The 20,696-nt window shown below is 44.0% G+C and overlaps 1 protein-coding gene across 1 annotated transcript; it reads left to right on the top strand.

Moving 5' to 3' along the window:
• The first annotated feature begins 935 nt into the window (after positions 1 to 935).
• LOC116945487 (receptor expression-enhancing protein 5-like) lies at positions 936 to 17,542 on the top strand. Its single transcript, XM_032959828.2, has 5 exons — positions 936 to 1,133; positions 11,429 to 11,522; positions 13,895 to 14,033; positions 14,649 to 14,817; positions 17,120 to 17,542. The coding sequence occupies exons 1-5, from the start codon at positions 1,019 to 1,021 to the stop codon at positions 17,176 to 17,178; spliced, it is 576 nt and encodes a 191-aa protein (XP_032815719.1). The 5' UTR covers positions 936 to 1,018; the 3' UTR covers positions 17,179 to 17,542.
• The last annotated feature ends 3,154 nt before the right edge of the window (positions 17,543 to 20,696 follow it).

Below are 20,696 nucleotides of genomic sequence, written 5' to 3'. Positions count from 1 at the left end.
GGCGAGTGGTTGGAGGGGTTTGGGGTGGGAAGTGGGCGGTGGGCGGGGTTAGTTGTGGAAGGGCGGGGTAGAGAGGAGGGGATTGGGGTGGGAAGTGGGCGGTGGGCGGGGTTAGTTGTGGAAGGGCGGGGTAGAGAGGAGGGGCTTGGGGGTGGGAAGTGGGCGGTGGGCGGGGTTAGTTGTGGAAGGGCGGGGTAGAGAGGAGGGGATTGGGGTGGGAAGTGGGCGTTGGGCGGGGTTAGTTGTGGAAGGGCGGGGTAGAGAGGAGGGGCTTGGGGGTGGGAAGTGGGCGGTGGGCGGGGTTAGTTGTGGAAGGGCGGGGTAGAGAGGAGGGGCTTGGGGGTGGGAAGTGGGCGGGGTTAGTTGTGGAAGGGCGGGGTAGAGAGGAGGGGTTTGGGGTGGGAAGTGGGCGGTGGGCGGGGTTAGTTGTGGAAGGGCGGGGTAGAAAGGAGGGGTTTGGGGTGGGAAGTGGGCGGTGGGCGGGGTTAGTTGTGGAAGGGCGGGGTAGAGAGGAGGGGCTTGGGGGTGGGAAGTGGGCGGTGGGCAGGGTTAGTTGTGGAAGGGCGGGGTAGAGAGGAGGGGCTTGGGGGTGGGAAGTGGGCGGTGGGCGGGGTTAGTTGTGGAAGGGCGGGGTAGAGAGGAGGGGTTTGGGGTGGGAAGTGGGCGGTGGGCGGGGTTAGTTGTGGAAGGGCGGGGTAGAGAGGAGGGGCTTGGGGTGGGAAGTGGGCGGTGGGCGGGGTTAGTTGTGGAAGGGCGGGGTAGAGAGGAGGGGCTTGGGGTGGGAAGTGGGCGGGGTTAGTTGTGGAAGGGCGGGGTAGAGAGGAGGGGCTTGGGGGAGAAACGGAGGATGAGCGGGTCGAGTGACGGAGGGGCGGGGTTAAGGGGGGGGGCTTGGGGGGGAAGTGGGGCCAAGGGGCGGGGCTTAGGGGTACGGGGTGGAGCTGGGGAGAAGCGACGGGAGGTTTGAGAGTTCGCGGAGAGACATTCGGAGAGTGGACATCGCTCAAGGGCGACGATCATGGCGCAGCTGAAGGAGATGTTTGACAACTTCGTGAAAGAGAAGAACGTGTTCACGGAGGCGCTGGATCTCGTGGAGAAGAAGACGGGAGTCAGCAAGAGCATTCTGGCGCTGGGTACGTGCTTGAGAAGCCGTGGTGATGATGATGACGACGATGGGTGATGTTGCTGTGCATTGTAATGCTGAAGCAGGAGTCTGTTTGCGATATCTCATAACCACGCAGGTTCCTCGATTTGCTAAATATAGTCATCTGATTTTTTTTATTTTTTCCAGCGGCATTTATTAAATTAATGTCATAAATAATTTGTACGAAAATAGCTTTTACCCATTTCGTAAAACTATTTGGTTTTTTCCAGTCACTAACGATCCAGCGGCGAGATGACATCATTGTTACAGCACTGTGCAGTTTTATTGATCGTGCCACTCACTGCTGTTGTGATGTCGGTGATCGAAGACTCATCACGGCAGGCTCGTGTGTTGCGTGAACTGCAGTTTAAGAACGTCATCTCAATTCACACTGTAATTATAACAAAGCACAACAACATATATTTGTAATACTATGCATGAGAAAACAAGATATCGTCACAATTCTCAACGTAAATTTTTCGTGTCGTAAAAATGAGAATCGTGGCAACCCCCCAGCAGCTAGTGGTTGTTGGGTGTTAAAGGTGAATGCATGATGAGACTGTGGTGATAATGTTGATGTGTTGTCTAAGGCGGCGGTAGTGACGTGGCGCAGAGATCAACACAAATAGTTGATCCCCCTCCCCCCGCGTAGGTCCTGGGTTCGAATCCGGGCAGCGAGTTGATTGATGGTCTCATTCCTGTCACGAGTGAGGAGCAAAACGCATCGTGGGATTGTTGCACTGTGGCTAAATTACAGCGCTCCACGTGGAAATTTGACTGCCACGCGACAAATTTAGCAGTGTGTGGGGTACGCGCCTCCTACAGTGTCTAGAAATTATTTGGTGGTGGTGCTGCTGCAGTTGCTTTGTTGGCAGTGGTGCACATGCACACATTTTACGATTAACTATTTTATATTTTACCAAGTAAAGCCCACTGGGCCATACGGTTATAGCTCTTGAGTCAGAAGCGACCTGGCTATCATTAAATGCTAGCTCAACAAAAAAAGTGGCTTGTGTGGAAATCTCTAGCAGTCAAATAATCTTAAACGCGTGTTTCCAAATGCGGAGGTAAAAAAACAACTGGAGGACGCAGAGAAAAATCCACACGACCACGGGGAGAGAGACACACGTAGACTCCAGAAATACCCACGACCTCCTTCATACCAGGCGAGGGAGTTAACATCTCCTAGGCACTGCAGCGCCCTCCATAATACAACTCAACGCATTCGTCAATAACTACCTCCGGACTCGCTTTGTGCTATGAAGATTGGACGTCGCTCCAAATGCCACTTATTTACTGTGTAAAGGGTAAAGAAACACTTAAGGATTTTCGGGAAAAAATCCTGTGAACAAGCTTTTCTAAAGCTGTTTCTCTATCGCATGAGGCGTTTTGCTCCGTGTGATTACCAACTGGATTATTTTTATTGTGACATTGACGCCGATACCCGTTCAGTGCCCATTTCTATTGTACCACACCACATTAAATTTGATTTTGCACTTCATAGGGCTCAACGTATAATAAAAAAATGTTAGATTCATGGTCATGCGACGAACATTCTGTAGCAGGGTGGGGTGAGAATGTGCAGCCGCTCGTGCGGAGGGCATTTGAAAACATTTCAGAAGCATATTCTTGGTTCTTTCGGTAAAGTCACGTAGAAGGGAACCAAGAATATGAATCCCTGCAGTCACGAAAGCTTTCAATCTAAATTTCAGAAGCAGTTATGTGATGTCTCTTTGCATCATTGGGAGTTGGGTTGCACCTTTTTGGGCAACATTCTCAAAGATTAAATTGATGGTGTTAGAAGTGGTGGTGAAGGTGGTGCGGATGCTTAATGTGGCGGCAGTGATGCTTAAGATGATGGTGTGGATGTCGGTGGTTGGTATTTTTGTGGAATATTGTGGAGTAAGTTCGTGGCAACAGGGTGTTGTTGGAACATGCCTCTAAAACGTTTCCAGCTTAGAATAGGTCAAGTTTCCAATATTAAATTACGGCAGCTGGCCTGCATGTGTGTACAGTGTACCACAGTCTGTCAAAAACCTAGGAGCAGTTGTGTTTTTGTTCAACTGCCTCAGGTTATTAAAAGTATATGACCGATAGATTTAGGCATTTACAATCATTTTAGGTGCAAGATTAATGTAGTAGATGTGCCATTACAGTGCTTACAAATGTGCTACAGTGTATTGTTGAGGTCGTATGCAGTCCAGTTCTTGCCATAGAAACACAGCATTTGCTATCAGTGCGTTAATTGTGTTTGTGCTGTGACCATTGTTGACATCCTGCTCGCTCATGCAGCACATGAGCCCTTATCACCCAAGCTTTACTTGTTGGTCGTATCGCTTTTATAACTGCGGCCTGGGATCAAGCTGACCTATGACCAATCATAAGCAATGACTCAAATCACCCGTGCTTCGGGAGGGATGCTGATGTGACCACAGCTCCACAGTAGGCGGGTGTGGTTCATTGCTCAATAAAAAGTCATGATTATTTAGGAAATTACACACTGGAGTTTAGTAGATGGTGTGTTAGTGCAGTATATGGTGGTTCTACAGACTGGTAGTAGTTGGTAGTCAGGCAGTAAGGTGATATTTCCTAGTTTTTCTAAGGGTTCCTTGTTAATAATGGTGATTAAATGTGATCGTAATGTTAGTATGGTGACACGGCTTGAGTTCTGCAATTAATAAAGAACATTTATAACGTTGCTTATTTATATATTCTATCTCCCACCAAACATCTCAAATTAGCCTCAAGATCTATTCAAAATAGTTTTGCATGGGATATTTAATTTTTTAAAATTAACTTTATTTGCATATAGGCAAACATCTAGGGTGCATTGCATGGGGAAAAAAAACCAATACATGTAAAGCAGATCGAATTGATCATCAGCATGAATCTTTATTACAATTAAATCATCAACACAAGTCAGCCACTTACTTGCTGCGTATGCAGGCCACCTCATTCCCCTCTCACACCCATGAATGCCATTGCCATCCACCAACAGTGCCTTCCGAAGCATAGTAGTCCAATGGGTGGGTCAAGTTTGGTCATGGTTCAGAGTGATTCAGTGGTCGAGGGCTGGGAGTTGAGGGGTCTAGTGTTGGAGGTTGGGTGTTGACAAAGGGAGGCAGCGATCACGTGGTTCTGTTTGCAGAGGCATAAACTACGGTCATCCTTTGATGACCGTAGTTTGACAGGTACTGTTTGTGTGTGATTCAGTGGAGGAATTAGTGCTCTGTGTTGATTGAAATCCTGGTGGTGGTGTGGTGATTGTGGGAAAGTTTTGTGCAGGGGTGGTTTAGTGACAGTAGACATTGTTGATAGCAATGTTGTAATCCCAGTATTGTTGTGATCGTGTTAAAACTTGTAGTGTTTGCGTCGTAAGTATGGGGTGTTGTTATTATTTGTATTAATATTTAACAACACTGAGTAATATGATGGCAGAAAATGTCATATCAGGAGAAAAAGTAGTGGTGCGGTCAAATATTGTAAGCAGCTGGATTTTCACCAGCACATGAATTACGGTACTGTGGTCCCAAAATCTGATCTCTTATTAATTACATTCGTGGTCTGTACTCTGCATGTGAGCGGGAATGTGAAGCTGTGCATTTACTTTCATTAACCACGAGGTGTTGTACTGTAGTTATACAGGTACAAATTGGGTAATTTAAAAACATGGATGATGAAATAAATGTCAAATATATTTTTGCAATCTGTCTTCCAGTCAGCTTTCTGGTTTAGTATTTTTAGAGATACATGCAACACAGCACAGATGATAAACCTGGTGAACTGTGTTAAGAGTATCAGGATGCTGTTGGTTCCATTGTGGGCACGTAGTTAAATCTGTTTCTCCAGCTGTGGACTGCGTTATCAAATGTCGTTAATAATAGAGGCTCTTTCGAGAACAGAGTGCGTGTGAAGGGTGGAGCATGCATTGACGCATGGTTTCAGGCAGAAGCGATGTGTCATCTGAAAGACATCTGTGCTAGATCATAACCTAGTTTTGTACGGTGTACAAACCACATTTCCTGCTGTGAAATACGTTTAATTTAAGAGGTGATGGGAAATGCGATGTTTTACAATTTGCATATGCTATATGTCATGGGTTTACATGGTCCTGCATTCACTAGAAGATTCAACGTTCCCTGCAATTTTAATTATTCATTTTCAATCCTCAATTGCTCGAGGGAGGAGGGGGAGAGCCTCATGGATGATGTGTGTTGTTGGTCACCGTTGCCAGCATTCACGCAAATATTATTTCTTGACATTAGCAATTTCCTCTGGAGGCCACGAAATGGATGCAGTGAGTTCTTAAGGAACGTGTTTTATGGAATGGAACATAAAATCTATGCGTGGTTTATATTTAAGTGCTATATTTTAAGAAGTCATAGACAACTAATTTATAAATATTGAGTTAAAGCTTTCGTAAATGCAGGAATAATAAAAATAATAACAATATCACAACGTTTCGATCGCAACACAAGCAATAATCATGAGGTGAGAGCCGCTGAGGTAGGAAAAACATGTTTTTTGTTATGATTATATTTTTTCGATTTACGTGACTTTACCGAAAGACCCAAAAAACTAATTTATATTCACCTAAATGGAAGATTATAATAATTTCTGAGCAAACAGTTTGATTGCCGCTGATGTGGAATATTCGCAGGTTATGCACTTGGGAAGATGCAGCTTGCACCACTCGGTGTGCGGCTTATGTTTTTACACGGAAGTTTTTTTATTGTGCTCATTTCAGATTTTATTCGTGTTAAAGCACCCCTGGTGATACCACCCAACAGGCAGCAGAAGCTGTGGCTCTGGTTGTGCAATGTTTATTATAATGAAAGTATAGTTTTGCCAACTTTTCTGTCAACGATTACAGCGTTAAAGTAATTTTACTTTTGCCCACTTCATTATAATCCCTTATGTAACAATGCAAGAAATGCATACGTAATTTCACATAGCTTACTCGGGATAACCTTGGTGATAAGATTTGTGCGTTTATAAATGTGTAGCGTCGGAAATACATAGCACATGCCGCCCTATGTACACTTACCTGTAGTTGCGGGCACGGGTCTGTAGGGGGTGCCACCCTGAGATGGAGAGAGAGCCGGACCGTTGAGATGCCGAGTTCCCCCGACCCCAGATGACTGGTTGGACGGTTATTCCAGAGCCCCCTGGAAGGTTCCAGAAAGGGGGCGGTACCGGGGGCGGAGAGTCCCTGAGGTGGATATAAAAGACGGACCTCAGGACGGCTCGAGGCAGTGTTCTGAAGATGAAGACTGAAGACTAGCTAGGCTAGGACCCTGGGGACCCCCGGGACCCGACATCCTTTTAAGGGCCGGGGCCATGCGCGGGCCAGTGGTTGAGACCCGTACCCTGGCTGGGGCGGGTCAGCGTAGCCTTCCCTTGGTCACCCTTAGCCGGAGGACTGAGAGCCCGTGGTCCCAGTGATAGGGCACGTAAGCCCAGAGGTCATACCTCCCCAGGTAGCGGGTAAAGGGGCCGTCACCCCTTGTGTTAGGGACCGATAACGTTATTGTAACGGTTATTGAAATAAACGTGTTGCCTCCAAAACCCACTACAAATGTACTTATGTGTTCATACTCTTTGGTTCTTTCGGGCACGGGTCTGTAGGGGGTACCACCCTGAGATAGAGAGAGAGAGTTCTTTTGACTTTACCGAAAGAACCAAACAGTATGGATCCCTGCAGTCACGAAAACTTCAAATCTACTTATTTGTTTTCAGAAAGTTATCGGGGCTGTACATATATATGACAATAACTTTGATAAGTAATATGCACTTGATTTGCTTGACAATTAGTTGTATCTTTTGCGGGGCAAAATGGGCAGTCTGTTTCCTTGGGTAACGTCGGGTTCGGTGGTTTGCGTAGGGTTAAAGAAAGACAACCCATGGATGTGGCAAACCCACTCTCGAAAAGGGAGGCACCACGCAGGCTCTGATCCGTGACACAAACGCCCACTTGAGCGAGTGCGCGAGTATTGCGACGGGGCACATTTAGGCGTGTGCACTCAAGCAGTGCATTTTAATGGTAGATTCCAGGTGATTGAGCAAGGGACGTTTCAGACAACATTTTCACCAAAAGTTGGCACAGTGGTGGCTGGTGAGGCACGTCCCTCCATACCTCCACAGCACCCACCTCGCCACACACTGCTGTGAATCGTGTTTCTGCGGGAATGTACAACCTTTAGCGATAAAGTGTGTTTTAGTTTATCTTCCCTTGATCCACCCGAGCCCCGCTCATGTTTAATGTATCCGCCGTGTAGCAGGAACTTCGGGTGAAAAACCGCACTTTGCGTGGCGTAGCTCACGTGTTTCCTTAGCGAGGAAAGTTTCATCACTATTTCCACAAACACATTTTAGAATAAAATATATAAAAAGGAATTATGTGCAAACACAATATTTACGACCTTAATTTATTCAGAAATAGGCCAAAGTCAATTAATATTCAGAATTAATTCTAGTATTACATCTCCTGTTTGCTGATGAATAATGTTAAATATACAGTAATGCCCCGTCAGACTGTTTTTATTTGAGTGGGTATGTTAGCGTCGCCATCCCATACAGTGGTTTCTTTAAATTGTGTAAATTCAGTCTGAGCCCATTTTTTGCCGGGGCGACTAAAACAAATCGCCTCACTCTTGTGAAGCAAAAACATGCATTTGGACATTCGCCTTTGTGTAAATCCATCCCCTTGTGTTGCTGTTTGCCATATTTAATCTGTATGAATGCTTTGTCGCTTTGGATGGATGACATAAACAAAGGGTCCTTGTGTCCATCTTCCTTCTTGCTTGTGTTGTTGCCCAAACTTGCCGTGATACAGCAAACCCCTTGGCTCATTTTAGTATCTTACCAACCAACCAACCTCAGATACATGATGACTGAGTTAACTGATCAATATTTTATGATTTTTTTAATTGCGAGTCTGCCTCTCCCATTACGGAATAACGAACTCTGCCTAAGATTCTGAGTTGGTGTAATGTGATTATTTACAGCTGGTGGTATTGCCGTTTTGTAACTTATTTTCAAATACAATACTGTATTTCGGAAGTGCGTTTTTGAAACGCATAAGGGGATTTGTGCTGTCATTAACCGAACAAATACCCCGAGTGCGCTGCAATGCTCCCGACCGCAATAACGTGCCTACCTCTGACAGGAATGTCCTTACGGCCGGACCGCCTGATGCGTGGGTGGGGTGAGCAGCACTGGCAGAGATGATGGTGGGAGAATGGAAGGCGGCTCAAGTGCAGGGTGTCACACACGTCTACAAATCCCTTAATTGTCTTACCCCACCACCATATCTCGCCACTCTTGTATGTGTGTGTGCATGTGTCGCCTTTTGGCCCGCCATGTTCTCAATCTTTGCTCTCTCTCTCTCTGTTCCCCTTCTCCTTGTGCGCAATCCACGCTTTCACTCTTTCTGTGTTATCGCCCCCCCCCTTCACTGGAACAATCTTCCCCACCACATTAAGCAGCCACCTACTCTCACTAGTTTTTTTTCCTCCTCACCGAAAGCTCGCTTATTGTTCCGTCGCTCATCCCACGACCCCTTAATCTCGCCATCAAAAACCGCCACGGTTATTGTTTCCTCTTCATATTCTCATTATATGGCCATCACTCATTACCCGTTCATTCAATCCATTCATCATCATTTACTTTCATCAATTTAACTTTCACCGAATGAACGCATTACAGATTCGCCCATTGCTTCCTCTCATCTATTTCATTCACCTCATCTCCGCCACATTACATGCGTACGTACGGTTCTTAATACTATGTAACGCACCTTGGGTCAAGGCGCAAAAACAAATTACGTAAAGATAAGATGTGTGGACTCAAGGGCAATGATTGACTCAACGCAGATGCAGGATTGCATACGCTCACGAACACATCTTCCCACAAATAAACACAGATTCGCTTCCTGCAAATACAATATGACGACAGTCCCTGTGGCCAGTTTTTTTTACAAATGTCGGTAAAGTCCCGTAGAAAGAAAATAAATAGTAGCATGCAACGTTTCGATTGCAACACAAATGAAAGAGAAAACAAACCCAGTAAATTTTGATTTAAAGCTTTCGTGACTGCGGTAATTTATATTCTTACCTCTTTCGGTAAAGTCACGTTGAAGGGAAACAATAAAATAATAAAATATATATAAAACAATAAAAATTCTCGCGACGTTTCGACCATAACATCACCTGATGGCGACCGTTTGTGTTATGGTCGAAACGTCGTGAGAATTTTTTTATTGCTTTATATATATTTTATTGTTTCCCTTCAACGTGACTTTACCGAAAGAGCTAAGAATATAAACCTAGTAAACTTAGAAATATAATGCAATACAATACAGAGTCGGCTAACATAACAGACAACACCCTACCTGGTTGACTACGTTCTTCCAAAGATTGTATACAGTACTATACTATATATATACTGCACTATATACACTACATTACACCACATACTACAATAATCACCGCACACTACTGTACTGCACACCACCACTGTACCCACAGCACTATTGTAGTGTACAGTACTCAACACATACACATAAACACGCACGAAAATACATGAACACGTGTTGCTGCTAACAAACACCACTCGGATACCGACATGTAGGGGGCATGAGCGCTGATCCTGTGTACACGACAACTTAAAACAAAAATTATAATCCAATGTTAACATTCTGCTGCACTGTATTAGATGGATCGCATGGCAGTTGGGCTGGGGATTGTGAGGAATTATGAATGTAAGTTTCTACACATTGGCCACACGAGCACTTGGGTTTTCAATCGCTCAATTCAAATAGGTCATATAAAGAGACATTCATAAATCTCGTCCATATGTTAACTGGCAGAAATGTGCGCGCACCGTGCGAATGCACACTCACTGGATCGGTGGCAGGTGGTGGTGATTCATAAACCGGAGTGGAAGATGCGAGTGACCAGTTTAAAATAAGACGCACCGCTCTGCATTTAGATCCGGCTGTATTTAGATAACGGGAATAAATGCCCAGGATGGGTGGTCTTGGATTGAGTCGGCCATGTTGTGAGGTTTCAAAGACTGCCCAGAGATGTTCACTGTGTGGTTTGAATTTCTGTTTCTCCAAAGGCTGCCTTGGGCAAACAACACCATTGAGATACGCTACTTTGTGGGTTGGAACATGTATGTATGTATGACAGTGGGGCTTTTGTGTTGGAAATCGTTGGGTGAATGGAATTGTAATATTCGGGTGTGTGTAACTTGTGAAACATTCATCAGCGTTTCAATTCTATTCAAGGGCATTGACGCCGAGACCTTCAGGGCTGACTGTAACCACAGCGTGTGCTGTACAGTGAGTGCAGCTGTTATTGTACGACTCGATTTGTGCATTTTATTATTTTATATCGTTATTTTAGTACGAGGGGCCCTAAAGGAAGTTTGTTTCAACCAGAAATTCAAGATTAGCATGGTCCACCGAGCTGTGGACAACAGGACATCTCTACAGTACTGTACTCGCTTAAGCTTACCGATCAGACTGATGAGAAGCACGGTGGCATATGTGGGACATATCCATATGTCAGCTGGAGATACGATGGACATGATTCTGCAAGGGAAAATGGAAGGGAAGAGGGGAGGAGGAAGGAAGTGCATCAGCTGGTGGGTCACTCTCAGCAGTTGGGGGAGATCACAAAAAGTGGAAAGTGTATACATGACCGCAATTTGTAACACAACATGGAAACACGACCTCAACTTGTCACATTTTTATTAAAGAAACCGCATGGTAGTGTTAGTGTTGTTAACTCGCACTACAAACGCTATTCGTGCGTATGGCAATTATGTTCATGAGCCAAATACCAATGTCGGAAATCTGCTAGCCACAAGAGGTCTTTAGGAGATTTGTAGTTTTGCTATTCCTTCATTGAATGAGCGCAGACCACAGTGGTTTACTATATGTCCATAGTTATATTGCGTGATTATAGTCGCACTGTGGCCTGTCTTTATTGTCTGTTTATGAAGGAGGTGTGTGCAATGGCCTGTTGATGTTCATGTTCTGATAAGTTAATGATACACCAGTGTGATGTTTGGGTCTCAAATGAGGTGTGTATTCTGGACGTCTGCATTGTTCCATTCGCCAGTGTTATTCTGGATCTGAGTGAGATTTTAGGATGGTGACATTGCGATCCCAGAACGGGAATCGGCCCTTCATTTTGCAGTGAGATACATTGTTGAGGAACACCTGAAATACGACCGCTCATATTCACCGCTGCGTGTGCTATGTGGTTTTGGCAGGATTGTCAGTATTCATCGGCATTTACCTGATCGTTGGCTATGGAGCTTCCCTGCTCTGCAACTTCATTGGCTTCCTCTACCCTGCATATTATTCGTGAGTACACCTGTAGTGTGTGTGGATTCAGGAGACGTCGGAGATGGTTCTTGGAGGCAACACTATTTATTAACGCCACACTTCGGCAGTACAGTCCCAGATCACTCAGGGCTACACCACTGTCTAGGGAGGTACTGCCTCCCGGGCTAACGTGCCCTAACACAGGGCTACACTCAGGGTCCTCCGGCTATGGGTGCCTAGGGGGAGGCTATTCTAACTCGCCCTAGCCAGGGTGCGAGTTCCGACCACTGACCCACTGGGCCCGGCCCTTACAAGGACGTCGGGGCCAGGGGTTCCCAGGGTCTCACCACTGAGCCGCACAGAGCCCCGGCCCTGATAAGGACAGCGGGGATAGGGGTCTCAGGGTCCTATCTAGCTGCTGGTCTTTGGCTTCGGTCTTCAACTGGTCCAGATCAGCTGGGGAGGTGCCCTTTTATGCCCCTTTCCCATCGAGAGGTGGGGGCTGCGTGGGATCCCAGAACCCCCGCAGCCCCCCCCCCCTCCGTTGGGAGCACCGAGGGGCTTAGCTGTCTGGGATCCTGAGCCCCCAGCAGCCCCTCCCCTCTTGGGCTGGCACTGCAGCCCCTCCCCTGACGGTACGAGGTACCGCTCCTGATGGGCCCCGTCCACCATTGCAGGTAAGTGCGGCCCATCTACGGCGCTACACATCTATGAACTCGTGAAGTATTGCTTTTTATTGGTGATAGAATGACAGATTGATTTATTTATAGATTTTTAAGCTCACAATATGCCACCATTCATCGTAGTGCTTAAAAACAATTGATTATTGAATTATATAGCAATTAATTGTGACAATACATCAAATCTTGGGGTTGGAGGTATTACATCGTCCCTCTCCCTACCTTATGGGACCTTTCTTTCCAGTTTTAAAATATAACAATAGGTTTTACCCTTTCTGGCAATAAAACAGGTGTCAAGATTTGGACCAATCAGTTTCAAAGACATTGCATATATTATTGTCAGAACATGTTTTTTGTTTGCATGTTCACCACAAGTATGTGTGGTTAATGCAGACAGGATTCCTTGAATAAAGATTCTGTTTGGTGTTTTAACATCTTGAAACCTGTTTTATTGCCAGAAATGGTAAAACCTTTTGCTCTATCTCCCTACCTTATTGTTTATGCATACCTGACATGAACTGTTGAATGTGTATCATGAGCAAATGGTTTGTTATGATTATGACATAACATGCATTTAAAAAAATGTAAATCTAAACTCATATCACTTTGGCCAAATGTATGGATTGTGTATATTGCGTGGTTATGTAGCCAATCATGCTTGGGCATTCATAATTGCATGGGATTTTTCAAGCCAGTCACAAACTGTGCACAGAAAAGCTGACAATATTTTTGTCCATCCTGACCATCCTTCCACCACCATCACGTGCTGTTTATGCCTCTCTGGTGCCCCCTTTAAAAGCAGAGCCACACATCACAAAGAATAATCTGGATCTGATGTCATGGCCAAATGACTAGTATCACTTTTCTCAAATACTTGAATGGTTTGTCTAACCATTTGTATGATTTTTATGTCAAACAGTTTATCCACACAGTTTGGGCAAATAAATGTATTCCATTTATATTGACATGTTTGTGGCTCACAGTGTCAGAGTTATAAGGAAGTAGACATTTAGTCACATATGGCCACTATTAATTATGTTGGCATGAATTGATATATCAAGTTGGCATTATAAACTGGAAATATCAAAATATGGTTCTATTTTTTAGTAGAGTGACTCCTCAGGGGGCAGAGCCACTCATAAATACACTTGACTGATTATGTCAGAGTGGTAATGTAGCAGTTAGCGCACTGCGCTACAGACCCAGCGTCCCAAGTTTTATTATTTCACCCAGTCCTGAGCCTCCCCGAGGTCGACTCAGCCTCAAATGAGTACTTGGTGCGTTGTGTAAAAACATCACCACTGGGGAGACAAAGACAGTCAGGTGTGGTGCTGGCCCGGCCTTCGTTGGTGCTCGCTTCATAGCACTGGTCCAAACAGTTTGTTAAGGCTATATGGGAGATCTTTGTGATTCATTGCCCCCGTGGGGAATCACACCATGACGTCATGAAGCCATGGTAGAATCACTGAAATTAACATCGGTTGTGTTTGCAGAACGGATGTGCATGCCACCGATTCTGTGGTGTGGAAGTGCACCTTGTTTTAATAATGAATAATGGCTTTTGAGGAAAGATACCACCAGCAAAATTTTTCACAAATGTAAAACTGCCGTGTTCATTACTTGGGCAGCTCAAGTCAAACATAAAAAAACAGTGCAGAACAGCCGTTTGAAACGCTTTATTAGCATTAACGAATGTTTGGTGGCATTTTTGTGTCGTTGATGTGATGCCAGAATCAAAGCCATTGAGAGTGTGAACAAGGATGACGACACACAGTGGCTCATCTACTGGGTGGTGTACGGCTTCTTCTGCGTGGTCGAATTCTTCTCTGACATCTTCCTCTACTGGGTTCCCTTCTACTACTTCATAAAGGTATGTCCTGTGGCAGTTTTCACCACTTTTTCAAGGTTGTCATAGGAAAAATATGCGATTTTCCCAACAGCCAAACATCCTTATTAGGGCCTGCCCTATCTGGACAGAAATGAATGCTTTTATGATCAAAGGTATAATTCTTACAAATGTTTCACACATTTGCCGGGCTACATGTGTAATGACAATAGAGCCTCCATGCGGTGTGAGGGGGGGGACTAATGGCCTCAGGAGGTAATGAGTGAGGTCACCCTACAGTACGGATGCACTAGTGGCCACGGGAGGTAATGACAGGGGTATCAGTTGTAAGTGCGAAGGGACTGGTGGCTATGGGAATGTTCGAGAAGGGAGCGTAGTCGGGTGACGGTAGAGGGAACGTCCAGAGTCAGCGAGAATGAACGAGAAGGGGGGCGTAGCCTCGTGTTGATATATAAGGGAGATGCGTGGGAGACTCGGAACTGTTGCAGTGGGATCTCCGCCTTCAACAAAGTGCCATCTCAAGAGAAGTGTGTCCAGTCGTCATTACACATGTAATTGTAGTGAGGCAGTAACATCCTTGTCATCTTGTGTTAGAGCTGTGACAAGTGGTCTGAATGAGCTCGTCTCCTTCCCCCTCAGTGCGTGTTCCTGGTGTGGTGCATGGCACCCGTCAAGTATAATGGTGCGCAGAAAATCTACACGCTCCTCATCCGCCCATGGTTTTTGAAGCACGAGGGCAAGCTGGATGACATAGCCAACAATCTGGGCAAGAAGGCCAAGGAGGCGGCCGACGCCATCACGAAGGATGGTAACCTCTTCCCCCTACAGCGGGTGCACGTGGCGTGAGCAGTGAGGCCTTTACGGGGCTATATTGCCAGACAGAAGTGAACTTAAAATCCTGGTGCTTCTTGGCTGTGAATTTCCCTGACCGTTTTCATTACCTGGAAATGGGTATAGTGCACAAGCCAGGTCCTCATTGTTTACATTTGATAAATCCAAATGCACATATGCATCCCAAAGGACTTCTGATAGAGGTTTTGTTCTGCCTCTTAGGGTTTACACAATGGGTTATGAGTGTTGTGAAGAGGTTGAGTGGTGGTTGAGGAAGGTGATCAGTATGAGTCATCATTGTTTTGGCATTATATTATTAGAATTTAAAATGCCCATCATTCGTGGTGACCTCAGTTCTAATAACCAGCTGTGTGGTAACACCTATGGGTCATCCATGTAATGCCTCTCAGCTATCTCATGAGTCTCAAACCCTGATTAAATCTTAGTTGATTGTACGACAGCAACCTCCAGTGCACAAACAATTTTGAGAGAGTGAGAATTTTCCAGACATTCCTGATAAGAATACTGAACACATTGCAAAATTGTACGTATTTAAATCCTGTAAATCTACTTTAGACCTGTCCCCTAATAAGTATAGCAAACTTGGTCAAAGTGAAGTTCTTGCATTAGCTGAAGTCTGTATTCAAATGCCTTTGCAGAGTACAGACTGTGCACACTACATTTAATTACGAGACCACTTGCAGGCTTTTTCACATTTCTAACTGCCTGGTGTAACCTTCCAACAATCCATATTTCTTCTCCGTGGTTTAACTTTGGGAGTTGCGAACCCCCATGACACACGCTAAAAATTCACTTGTGTGAATTTGATTTTTAAAAAATTGTCACATTTACACTGGTACACTAAAGAAACTAAATGTACGAGTACTCTTTCCAAAGTGTGTCTGTTCTCAATGTTTTCCTCGGTTGATATGAAGGCTTAGAAGTCATGCAGATGTTTGCAAAGCTTGACTTTGTCACCACTAATATTCTTACTTTCCCTTCATTCTGTATAACACTTCCACTCGGGGGCGGAGCCAGGATTTCAGGCCGGGTGACATTCAACAACTGTTAATTTCAAGAATGATTAGAGAGTCAGGCTGTTGAACTAGACGCCATCGGTTGGCGACACACTCTGACAATGCAGTTGCACGGAGGCCGCCAGACCGAGTGTAGTACACTTACACGCAGAATGTCACCCCTGTCACCCCCCCTGGCTCCGCCCCTGCTTGCATTCTTATTTTTTTCATATCTTTTTCTAATAAAGTTGAAGATAGCATGTTTTAAAATCTTAAGTCATTCTGTCATCACATTTATTTTTTTGATAGGCTAATACTGAAGTCGTTTGTTTATTGCATTTATTTTAAACATAAAGAATTGGCCCAGCTCAGAATTTATTTACATTGTTTACTTTTTGTATCTGTGCCCTTGACTTTGCTAGAACCGTGAATTTGTTTTCAGTTAGTAACAATGTGCAAAACAAATACATTTTTATCGTGAAATATTGGCACAGCTGATGGATACTGAAGAAGATGCACTAGAATTGCAGTCAAATTTAGTGTTAAAACAAGCATACATTAATACAAGTCTATTGTATGTTCAGCTTTGATCGTACAATATTTATTGACGCATAGCTTGCTTAAATCCATTTTAATGTATCTTAATATTGTAATGTGCCATTTTCAACTTCAACCAATGCAAATATTTTGTTTACATAATGCATAAGCTATCTTTCTTGCAGCTGGTAAAAGCAATGGATTAAAATGACGGTATAATTCTTCCATAATTATTTGACATCCCTTAAGGAACAATGACTTGAACAGTATTTAAAATCCCATAGACTCGGCTGGATCTTGAAGGCATTGACGCATTCGCATGGACACACCCAGGCCTATAATTCCATTGTCTCCATTTTGTTAGGAAGTATTCAATAGTTTGATGTTTAGGAGAACCAATGACCATTACTGGAATTTAATTCTGTGAAGACCACATTGGAAAGCAAATTAATTAACCTACAGTGCAGTTAATTAACATGTCACTCCACGTGTCCAAGTCACTGCTGCTGTGGCATGGATGTCAAGACTTCACCAATATCCATTTGTTAATATGATTTGGATGTGAAGCAATATTTGCCAAATATAATGAAAGTGTTTAACTAAACGGTTTAGCATATTTTATTTTGTAAAAAAAAAAAATACACACAAGAAGTAGTCTCTAAAGTTATTCTAGTTACAAAGGTGGTAGATGTTGTAAAGTTAGAGGTATGTTTGTGTGTTTTTCAGCTACCAAGGCTGCTACCAACATAGCAGCCCATGTGCTCAAGGGCGAAAAGGACTCGTGAGCGCCCCTCTGTGGCTCACTCTGGCCTGGCTCGCTGTCCTGCTTAATCAGTGCACCCCCTTTTACACCTGTCTCTCGCTGCATGCCACTAAGACAACTCTCTTCAGGTTGAACTTAATATGCATTTCCTTGTCATGCTGCTGCCGCTGTGCTTGTATCTCAACCTTTAAGTAAAGAGTGAATCTAGGAGCCCATGTTAGCAGTGCCTGATCCTAAACCAAAGCCACAAAATTGATTTACAAGTTCCAAGGCATTAAAAGGGATATTCTCATAGGTAGACATCACAAGCCATTACATTTATTTAACTAAACGAATGTTAAAATAATATTTTTTTCTGTAGAGCATACTGCACTTTTTTTTTTTTTATCCTGAAGCAGGACCATTACAGAGCCCACAGTAAGTAACCATGTGATAACCATTGGAGGTGTAAACGCCACATGCTGTAACTGTATTTCGAGGAGTTATTGTGGGATGGGTTTTCTTTGTGCTATGAAAAAGCACGTAAATATTACAAAAAGCTCTTTAAAATTAGAGGACACAGTAAGTGTGTAGTCTGGTAAGAAGTCCTTCGTTTTAACTTGTTGCATAGATGAGAGTTTATGATTAGTGTAAACAATGCACTTTGCAAGCAGGCTGCACTGGCCAACACTTGCACATGCAGAAACGTAAGCTTTATTACGTAGTGTGGTGTGTGTTGTGTGTTTTGTTTTGAAGTTTGTAAGCTAAGTTGGGAATTTAGAATTCAGTTAAAAACTTTTTGACTTATTGAAATAATAAAAGTAGCTTGCAGTTTTGTTTTTAAGATGTTGAGGTTTTTTTGCAGGGGATGGTGGGAAAATGTTTTGGGAAACATGCAATTGTAAGTCTGGTACAGAAACAACAATAGCAAAGATGGCTTAAGGAAAACATCCATATTCACAAGTAATAATTATAGAACGACAATCCTTAGTGCATGATATGCATATGTTTTATTTTATGTTTAAGCTTTTGTTTGCTTGTGTGCACTTACCTACAGGTATTAAGCATCTGGAGCTTGTTTTGAACGTGAAGTATGGGTAGAATTGGTTGCCATGTTGCATAATTAAAATGTTACCAATGTAGTTGGGAGTGAATTTATGTTCTATATTTCATTTGTGGTAAATTTTCATATGTAAAATAAAGCATGTGAACCAGATGTTTTGAAGTGTTGTCACGTGTATTTTAATTTATGTAAGTGTATATATTTTTTTAAACGTTGCTATTACAGTGGACACTGCATATGTAATCACTGCTTGATGGTAATTTCCAACGTGGATGCATTATTTGAGAAAATGGATGGTGAATGAGTGCCAACTGTTTGCCCCAATCTAATTCCTCACACACATTTCATTCCTCTTGCAGCATTTTTTTTACTGTCCTCTTGTCCAACTCATATTTTATATTGGGCACATGTTGTTAGCACCGATAAGGCCCAGAACAATTCTAGATTTGAAGCTTTCGTGACTGCAATGATCCATACTCTTTGGTTCTATTCGGTAAAGTCACATAGGTAAAAAAAAATAAAACAAAAATCACGACGTTTCGGCCACAACACAAGCGGCCTTCATCAGGTGAAGGGACCAGACCGTCTCGAGGACAGCGCTGGAGTGAACACAGCTAAGCTCAAACCGCGACCTTTAAGCTGTGTGAGAGGAATCAAGGTGCCTTAACAAAGGAATTAGCATAATTAGCATTTAATTGGCGGACTTAGCATGATGAACGGTGTAGAGGGGGTGAACATGTGCAGGTCGGCGAGGGGGGGAGGTGTGAAAAGGGAAGAAAATGTGGTACAACATGGACTAAACCCCGAGGTACCTACGCTGGTCAGGCACTGCCTCACCAACACCTACTTGGAATGGTTCCTTCTACAATCAAAATGAGGGTACTCCCATGGGTTCCCCCTTGTCACCAGTGATAGCCAATGTTTTCATGGAGAAATTTGAATCGGACGCCATCCAGACTTCTACCCTCAGACCTTCCCTGTGGAAGAGATATGTGGATGACACTTTCGTCATTTGGCCACATGGCCTCCCAGCTCTGAACCTTTTCCTACACCACATCAATTCCAGACATCCCGCCATCAAATTCACCATGGAAGTGGAGAAAGATGGCAAGCTACCATTCTTGGATGTTCTGTTTGAGAGGAGCCCTGATGGCTCATTGGGGCATTCTGTCTACAGGAAACCCACCCACACAGATTCCTACTTGAAACCTGATTCCCACCACCATCCAGCTCAAAAGAATTCTCTCATCAAAACTTTATACCATAGGGCTCATTGCATTTCGGACCAACACCACCTGACCAGTGAATTAAAACATGTACACCTGGCCCTCAAAAGGAATGGATACTCTGACCGCACCATCCGCCAAGCTGTCTCTCCCTCCATACAGAAACAACCACTTGATACTCCGGTCAAAACCATCACACTACCATATATAGCAGGCGTTACTAAAAAGATTTCCAAAATTCTAAACAACACAAGATCCAGGTCCGGTTCAATACAGTACACAAAATTCGTGATCTGATCCCATTCATGAAGGATGTCATTCCTGACTTACAGTACCCCGGGGTTTACAAATTGAGTTGTACCTGCGGTGATTGCTGTATCGGGGAGACGAAGCGACATGTCTTTGACCGAATTCGCGAGCACAAATCAGATTTGAAACACGGCAGAACGAATTCTTCTGCCGTAGCTGATCACTGTTACAACGCTGTGGGTGATCACGATATAATTTTCTCTGACACCAAGGTTCTTTGCAAACCCACAGGTTTTTTTTATCAGAGATTTGTTCACGAGGCAATTCAGATCTACAAACACAGACACAATTTCAACCGAGAAGATGGTTTCAAATTAAGCAACAATTGGAAAGATGTTCTAAATCGAACCAAACATTAAACTAATTTTCATTGGTGCAGTATATTTTTTCAAGTAGTGGTACCCCAAACTTTCGCAGCACAGGCGGGTGCACTGCCGGTGCCGATCACTGTGCTACACCTTTCATCATGATAAGTCCGCCAATCAAATGCTAATTTTTACGCTAAGTCCTTTGTCAAGGCACCTTAATCCCTCTCACACAGCTTAAAGGTGCACTGCCGCGTGCTACACCTTTCATCATGCTAAGTCCGCCAATCAACCATTAGAAAGATGTTCTAAATCGAACCAAACATTAAACTAATTTTCAATGGTACAGTAATTTTTTTCAAGTAGTGGTACCCCAAACTTTCACAGCTTCCCTTTTCTTCAATTTTCACACCTCCCCCCCCCTCGCCGACCTGCACATGTTCACCCCCTCTACACCGTTCATCATGCTAAGTCCGCCTATTAAATGCAATTTTTTTATGCTAATTCCTTTGTCAAGGCACCTTAATTCCTCTCACACAGCTTAAAGGTCGCGGTCTGAGCTTAGCTGTGTTCACTCCAGCGCTGTCCTCGAGACAGTCTGGTCCCTTCACCTGATGAAGGCCGCTTGTGTTGTGGCCGAAACGTGATTTTTTTTACC

Source organism: Petromyzon marinus, chromosome 24, assembly GCF_048934315.1.
Source record: "Petromyzon marinus isolate PM22_M1 ecotype Great Lakes invasive population chromosome 24, UKy_Petmar_22M1.pri1.0, whole genome shotgun sequence".
In the NCBI taxonomy this organism is placed as follows: Eukaryota; Metazoa; Chordata; class Hyperoartia; order Petromyzontiformes; family Petromyzontidae; genus Petromyzon; species Petromyzon marinus.
The sequence above is the reverse complement of the archived record's forward strand: the minus strand, read 5'-3'. Positions and strand labels throughout refer to the sequence as shown.

What these genes read in the sequence shown, in the direction of transcription:
- LOC116945487 (XM_032959828.2), top strand. Translation starts at nt 1,019, where the DNA reads ATGGCGCAGCTGAAGGAGATGTTTGACAACTTCGTGAAAGAGAAGAAC. An exon ending in CTCTACCCTGCATATTATTC is followed by an intron (nt 11,523 to 13,894) that starts GTGAGTACACCT and finishes ATGTGATGCCAG; the next exon opens with AATCAAAGCCATTGAGAGTG. An exon ending in CCTTCTACTACTTCATAAAG is followed by an intron (nt 14,034 to 14,648) that starts GTATGTCCTGTG and finishes CTTCCCCCTCAG; the next exon opens with TGCGTGTTCCTGGTGTGGTG.